This window comes from Babylonia areolata, chromosome 11 (genome assembly GCF_041734735.1).
Source record: "Babylonia areolata isolate BAREFJ2019XMU chromosome 11, ASM4173473v1, whole genome shotgun sequence".
NCBI lineage: Eukaryota > Metazoa > Mollusca > Gastropoda > Neogastropoda > Buccinidae > Babylonia > Babylonia areolata.
In genome coordinates, this window is record NC_134886.1 from 9,172,788 (window position 1) to 9,180,029 (window position 7,242).

At 41.9% G+C, this 7,242-nt stretch overlaps 2 protein-coding genes across 5 annotated transcripts in view; one reads left to right on the top strand and one right to left on the bottom strand.

The window, feature by feature from the left end:
- LOC143287500 (uncharacterized) overlaps window positions 1-3,271 on the bottom strand; it is a 44,395-nt gene extending 41,124 nt beyond the window's left edge. For 3 of the 4 annotated variants that reach the window (XM_076595531.1, XM_076595530.1, XM_076595528.1), the window contains exons 1-3: window positions 3,191-3,271; window positions 1,599-2,303; window positions 572-757 (exon numbers count right to left, since the gene is read on the bottom strand). In XM_076595531.1, coding sequence (XP_076451646.1) covers window positions 572-757; window positions 1,599-2,189 — 777 coding nt within the window. In that variant the 5' untranslated portion in view covers window positions 2,190-2,303; window positions 3,191-3,271. Of the gene's footprint in view, window positions 1-571; window positions 758-1,598; window positions 2,304-3,020; window positions 3,164-3,190 lie in introns of those variants that run through there. The other variant, XM_076595529.1, reaches the window with a different exon arrangement.
- A 103-nt stretch (window positions 3,272-3,374) lies between these two features.
- Window positions 3,375-6,895, top strand: LOC143287287 (uncharacterized). The gene is made up of 3 exons (XM_076595231.1): window positions 3,375-3,735; window positions 4,725-4,932; window positions 6,230-6,895. Exons 1-3 carry the CDS (start codon window positions 3,377-3,379, stop codon window positions 6,764-6,766), a joined length of 1,104 nt encoding a protein of 367 aa, XP_076451346.1. The 5' UTR covers window positions 3,375-3,376; the 3' UTR covers window positions 6,767-6,895.
- Window positions 6,896-7,242: the final 347 nt, after the last annotated feature.

Consider the following 7,242-nt stretch of genomic DNA (forward strand, 5'->3'; position numbering starts at 1 on the left):
CACACACACACACAGACACACATGCACGGAACACACATCTCCCCACCATGTAACAAAAAATCCCTCCATACACACACACACATATCCCCTCCTCCCCTACACACACAAAATCCCCCTCCCCCCCCCCCCCACACACACACCTCCACCCCCCCACACCCCCCCCCCCATACACACACACACCATCCCTCCCCATCACACAAACACACACACACACACATGGAACACATATCTCTCCACCACATAACACAAAATCCCTCCACACACATACACACATATATCCCCCCCACCCGACACACACACACACACACACACAAAATCCCTCCCCACCACTCACACATACACACCATCTCTCCTAATCACACACACATGCATGGAGCACACATCTCCCTACCACATAACATAAAATCCCTACACACACACACACACACACATATATATATACCCCCCACACACACACACACACACCCAACCACACAATACATCCCCACCACACACACACACACACACACACACAAAGAGTGACAGTCCCCTTCGAACCCCCCACCACCCCAAACAGGCCTTTCAACACTACCTCTTGTCTCTCTCTGTCCACCAGGGTCTCCATTTCCTGCACGCGGGACATGAGGGTGGTGTGGGAGACCTCCAGTGTCGAGCGCAGACTGCTCTCCCTTGCCACCTCTTCCTTCAGTTCACTGATGCGACCAATCAGCTTCTGCTTCGTGCTCGACAGATCGTCTACTGCCACCGCCGCTTCTGCCTGATGATCAGAGAGTTGAACAATTCCTTGTCAATAACAAACTGTTACTCTCTCTTTTTTTTCTTTTTTGTTTTTTTGTTTTTTGGTCTTTGGTGAAGACTGCATTGTGTAAAGAAGCATTTAGCAAATCTTTGTAACCTCATTAAAGTAAACATTTGTGTTCAAATGTGAGTATCAGTTCCTTCTCTCTCTCTATCTATCTCTGTTTATTTGCATGTCTGTGTACAACTGTTTGACTGTTTCTATCAATGTGCAAAGATTTCAAAATAAACAGGCCTGACTAACACATGCGAGCACACGCACATGTTTATGAACACACACACACACACAAACACCAACCACACACACACAAAATCTAATCTTCTGCATAGTCTATTCCAATGGTTTTCATCAGCTCCCTGCATTATCTTATCTCTTGTCTTGTCAACCAGTTCAAACCAGTTACTATTACTACTCCGTGATACTGATGTGATATTTATGCTTTGTTTTCTTTTGATTTTGTGTAGTTTTGTTGTTTTCTTTGTTAGTTTTTAAGTTTACGTTTCCATGTAAATATATACTGCTGTTTTAAAAACAGTGCCTATAACAAAAGGATTAATACATGTTTTATGTGTCTAGATCAAATGTTTCAACATTCATTGTCTCTAATATTGTTCAAAGATTGAGACAGACAAGTCAAATCAGCCAAAATGACCAGTCAGCACAATCATTCAACCAAGTCATTCAGTCAGTCAGTCAATACCAAACAAACCAACAGTGTGTAACAGAAGGGTGTTTTCTATACACAGAGAAACAAAATACACTAGAAGACCACAAATCTAGCCCAACACAGAACACTCACTTTTGCCTGCATCACTTCCTCCAATGCCTCCTTCAGTTTCTCTGCCTCCTCCTTCAGCCGCGCTTTGGCCTCCACCTCCATGCCCAGTTCCTCTTGCAGGGACGCCAGCTGCCGTTTTAACCGCACAATTTCGGCACCAAACTCCTGCTTCAGCTCGCTGACTCTCTCCTCCACCTCCACCTTGAGTCTCTTCTTGTCTATCCCGCCACTACCCCCAGCCCCACTGGAGGCCAGACCCAGCTTCAGTGTCTGCAGCATGCTCTCCAACTTGCACACCCTTGAAATGAGAGCGTCCTGTGATGAAGAGCTTAGCATGGGCTCAACCATCTGCTCCTCTCGGGGGTGGGGAAGTTTGTCAGCCAGTGTCTTTTCAAAAGTGACTCTTTTTTCCCTCCCCTCTGATGTAGAGGACTGTCCAAAGTCTGAGGAGAGGGCTGCTCCCTGGCTGTGTCTGCTCTGTCCCAGCTGGCTCAGCATTTGTCTGGCATCTTCTTCAGCTGCTGCCAGGCGACGACGCAGTACCTCTGTTTTCTCAAAGGACTGATCTTGGATTGAAGAGGGGGGTAATGGTGGTATGACTGGTCTGGACATATTGCCTCTTTTTTTGTCTGCTACTTTCCTCCCCAAAACTTTGATTCACAACACCCAGCAGTCAATGCTTAGGCTGACAATTTTTGTTTCCACAAGTACATATCTCCTAAGAACCTGAAAATAAAACACAAGAGGTCTTGTTTATAAACAAAGGACATATTTGTAAAAGAACATTTACAGTGATCATTAACAAAAAAAATAAATAAAAAAAAAGAATCATTACAGTTGAATCACATACTTGTTTAAAGTAAAATAAAACAACAACAAAAATATTCATGAAAACAGAAAAGAAAGAATTTGTTAAATGTGTTGTTGTTTTGTTTGTTTGTTGTTGTTGTTGTTTTTTTTATAGCAAATTGTCTAAAATTATCAGATATAATTACAATGCTGCGATCTGACAAATGTTTCTACTTTCAAAACCTCTGTGTGTGTGTGTGTGTGTGTGTGTGTGTGTGTGTGTGTGTGTGTTTAGTTGTATGATTAAACAAATTAATTATTTGTTTTCTTATAATAGCATTTCTTCTCCATCTGCTGAAGACCCACTATCAATCTGTTAATCATTCTGACTCTCAAATGGTTGCAAACAGATGTTGTTACGTTAATCTCCACGTCTTACTGTCAGTGTTACACTACATCCAGTTAATGAAGGGGGTTGCAAGGGGGGGGGAGGGGGAGGTGGGGGGGTTTCCAACATTCATGCAACTTCTGCGACTTTGTCCTTTTCGTACTACTACTACTACGACTACTGTATAGATCCAGGAACAAAAATTCAAAGAATTTGTAAACTCTGAATTCAACTTTGGTGATTCGCAATTCACATCAGTTACTCACACCTCTATTCACATGCTTCGTCCATCAAATCGATGTTAGTTTCAGCGTCTCTGACAACCAGCAATTTGAGCATTGTCAGCTTCGTTAAAAGAGTTGCGTAGAGTACTACTTTCTAGATGTGTTTCGTCAGAACTTGCAGATCAGCCAAATTATAAACAAACTTAGCCTACCTCAGTTCACAGTTACAATCCAAAGAAGAAAGTAAACAAGCAACTTTGTTGAGTGACACGCTTGAACCTGCTACATTCGCTTGCAAATATTTGTTATGTGTCGTTTGATTGGCTTTGTCGACTTATGTCAAATTACATTTCATTGGTTGAGCCCAAACGTGAGCAACCAGGTTGGACTACCGTGCGATGACATTTTCGAAAATGGCTGCTGTCGTCTGCTTGCGAGGAGTCACCGCGACTCATTTTGTGAGAATTAGTAATAAAAGATGCTTTTCATCCGATGTCATCCGAAAAGGACTGGTTGGAATGATGGGTAATACTCCACTGATACGACTTAACAAAATGAGCGATGAGACTGGCTGTGAAATCCTCGCTAAAGCAGAATTTTGCAATGGTGGTGGCTCTGTCAAGGATCGTGCTGCGTTGTACCTGATTCAAAACGCAATCAAGAAAGGACAACTAAAACCAGGAGGAACTGTCGTTGAAGGAACGGCAGGCAACACAGGAATTGGTCTTGCTCATATGTGTCTTTCCATGGGGTTTAAGTAAGATTTGTGTGTGTGTGTGTGTGTCACATTTATCGATAAATTGAAATATGTGTATATAAAGTTTGGCAATGTCACTGCAAACACATACAGTGATACACATAGCACGACACTTACAGCATTTGTCAAATTAATGCTCATCGTAGGTGAGATATGTATGATGAGCATGGTACAAATGCCGTATGTGATGTGTATGTGTTTGCAGTAACACTGCAAAAAATAAGATTGCCAAACCTGGTGACTTATTTAGGTCATACTGCCTTTTGTTCAGTCAACAGCGCAGGCCATGTCATGGATGGCTGGGTTTTCAATTGGCACAATCAATTGAAAGGAGATGAAAGGGGAATGTGTTCCACCCAATGTGCATTCAGGGCCTTTTTTTATATGTATAGTGAGGTAGAAACTTTTTAGCCAGCATTGATTTTGAGCCCTATTTTCATGGAAGATATCATGTGTTGGTTGATGGCATCAGCCCCACATATATATATATATATATATATATATATATATATGTGATAGGGGTAAGTATATTTGTGTGAGATATGGGATCATTGAAGAATGCAACACATGAGTTAACTGTCTATTTATATTATGCATTGTTATTTACTGCAGTTTTTCATGTGTGCTAAACATGCAAGTAACTCACACACAGGACCTTGCACATGCGTGAACAGACATATATAATGATACATGCACATAGACATAGTTGTGCGCACGCGCGCGCACACACACACACACACACACACTCACTCACTCACTCACTCACACACAAAAATACAAACACTAATCATAAGTGGTTCACTTCATGTATAGAGTTATGACGAAAGTAAGATCCAGTTCAGATGTATGTGATGTCTTTAAAATGACAAAGTGTACGCTTACGCAACAAAATGTGCATTTAAAGAATAAGGTCTTTGGCTGTGAAGTTTTTAAAAAGCAGTAATATGTATAATGTGTGTTTCATGAATGGTCCATCCCACCTCCTCCAGATGTGTCATCTACATGCCAGATAACCAGTCCAAAGAAAAGATCGAAGTGCTGGAAACTCTTGGTGCTGAGGTTCGACCCGTGCCAGTGGTACCATGGACCGATCCTATGAACTACAACCACCAGGCCAAAGCATTTGCTGAAACCTTGGACAATGCTGTGTTCACTGATCAATTTGATAATACAGTGAACAGGCAGGCTCATATAGAGGTGTGCTGTTGTCAGTGTTTCCATGTCTGTTTCCTGCATTTAATCTCTCTCATTCCCTCTCTTTCTCACACACACACACACACACACACACACACACACACACACACACCACACATGCACGTGCGCGTGTGCTCATATGCGCGCACACCACTTTCTGTTGCTGAGTCTTTTTCGGCCTCCCTTTGTGTCTGTCAATTAGTCTGTCTGAAAGTATCTGGATGATAATGGGGGAAAAAAAGATTAAAAAAAACAAAACCCAGATGTTTTGTATTTTCAAAATAATTTAATTTCAAAATACTTAACCACTTCATAACTCCATAGTCCATATCTGCATTTCACAACTTTAAGCTTTAGTTGTTGTCTTTTTATTTATTTATTAATTCTTTTTTACTTTTTTTTCTGAAGGCCTGACTAAGAGCGTTGGGTTACACTGCTGGTCAGGCATCTGCTTGATAGATGTGGTGTAGCGTATATGGATTTGACCAAACGCAGTGTTGCCTCCTTGAGCTACTGATACTGATACCGATACTTTTTATTTCTTTTCTTGAAACGTTCTGAATCTTGTGCATGTGGTGCTCGCATATTTTCATATAAGTTTTCTCTCAAATCTTAAGGAAATTTTGTAACATTGTTGTTCTGTATCTGTTATGGACCAGTATGCAAGCTGATGGGAAGGAATACAAGCAGTGCTGGCGGGAAGTTTTCTGCCCTTGTTGAAGCAAAAGTTGTTGGGGTTTTACTCGCGAATACTCTTATTTGCATTGTCAAGATCACAACAGTTCATACAAAAATCTTTACCATGGACTGATCCTTGCATATCAATTTTGGCTCAGTTTTGAAAGCAGGTTTGATTTCTGACGATGTTGTTGTGACTGTTTAACACTGAACATTACTGTAGATCATTCAGCATGTCTGAATAGGTCTATTTCTGTGCAAATATTTGAGACACCAATATCAGTTGTTAACTCTTCCATTCACACTTGGGTGATAGACAAGTGTTTTGTTGTTGTGACAAAGACTGTTCACACACCTGCACCAGCACCATCGATATTTACAAACATTGGGTGTATCATAATAATTATAACAGTAAAAATGAGGTGAGTACTTGTGAAAGTTTTCAATTGATTTGAAGCATAAATATTGAATTGAATGTACCAAGCTATGGTTTGGCAGAAAAGAGAGAGAGAGAGAAATGAGAATTTCTGTACCTTAGTTTTCACTATAAGAAGCAGTTTAGTCTGTCTTTAAATTTATATCCTGCTAGGACCATAAATAAACCATACAGTTGTGTTTCCAGACAACTGGACCTGAAATATGGGCACAGACCAATGGCAAGGTGGATGCTGTCACCTTCGCTCCAGGAACGGGTGGGACTCTAGCTGGTGTCGGAACTTTCCTCAAAGAGAAGAACAAAAACATACAAGTGATACTTGCAGACCCTCAAGGCAGCGTCCTGTACAGCTACATCAAAACCGGCAAACTGGAACGCTCCGAGGGTATGTCCATCACTGAGGGCATCGGGCAAGGGCGGGTCACCAAGAACCTGGAAGGTGCTCCCATTGACGATGCCTTGCTCATGATGGACACGGACGTTGTCAACATGACCTTTCGTCTGCTCCACGAGGAGGGGTTTTTGATGGGAGCATCTTCCGGCCTTAATGTGGCGGCAGCGGTGCAAGTCGCTGAGCGGATGGGACCAGGCCACACCGTGGTGACTGCTCTGTGTGACACGGGTCACAAGTATCATGCCAAGCTGTTCAGCAGGAAGGTCCTTGAGGAACGTGGCCTGTTGGAGTGCATTCCGGAACAGTACAGGGTTTCTTTGCATGATTAGCTAGTGGTTTGGTGCTAAAACTGTCAGCATTTTGGGGTTCTGAAGGAGAAAAGATGTTTCTGGTGAAATACTACTAGTGTTTCTTGCGACTGTTTTGAGGGGTGGGTTTATAAACAGAATTTCCCCCCCCCCCCCAGGGGACAGTACATAACAAGGTACGAACATAAATCAAAAATCATACACAGACACAGATACAGTAGAAATTAGGATACATACAAGTGCATATCAATAAAAAAAAACAAAAAAAACTTGTGCATACTCACACATGCACGCACTGCACACACACACACATGCACGCACACACACGCGCACACACTCTCTCTCACACACACACACATACACGTTTAACAGAAGCTGCATATTACATGTGGATGGAGCTGATAACTAGATACTCAGGTAGATGGTTGTTGATTGCACAATTCTACTTATCATACTGGATTTGTTTGGGAGATATTTTCTGAGTACCACACCTGTAC